This window comes from Gavialis gangeticus, unplaced genomic scaffold (genome assembly GCF_001723915.1).
Source record: "Gavialis gangeticus isolate Ggan-Ray unplaced genomic scaffold, GavGan_comp1, whole genome shotgun sequence".
Taxonomy (NCBI): domain Eukaryota; kingdom Metazoa; phylum Chordata; order Crocodylia; family Gavialidae; genus Gavialis; species Gavialis gangeticus.
Genome location: NW_017728994.1, coordinates 45134367 through 45134596, shown reverse-complemented (window position 1 = coordinate 45134596; position 230 = coordinate 45134367). Strand labels below are relative to the sequence as shown.

The 230-nt window shown below is 70.0% G+C and overlaps 1 protein-coding gene across 1 annotated transcript in view; it reads left to right on the top strand.

Annotated features, from left to right (window-relative positions):
* CNNM1 (cyclin and CBS domain divalent metal cation transport mediator 1) overlaps positions 1 to 230 on the top strand; it is a gene marked incomplete at its 5' end in the record, with an annotated part of 19829 nt that overhangs the window by 18025 nt on the left and 1574 nt on the right. The window contains 1 exon segment of the mRNA XM_019502126.1: positions 117 to 222. Within this exon segment, the coding sequence (XP_019357671.1) occupies positions 117 to 190 (74 nt within the window).

Sequence of the window (230 nt, the reverse complement as noted above, 5' to 3'; positions counted from 1 at the left end):
CCCAGGCAGGAGCAGGCCTGTGCCTCCCTGCTGCCCTAGCCCCTGCAGGGAGGAGTGTGGGAGGGGGCTACCCTGGGCTGCTGGGGGGCACTGACCGGTCCGGGTGCTGCCCACAGGCAGGCGGAGGCCGTCGGCGGAGGCCAAGAAGATGCTGGAGGAGAGCTCCAACCTGATGCCCCTGATCACCTGAGTGAGCAGCAGCCGGGCTCACGCAGCCCAGAGGTGAGGTG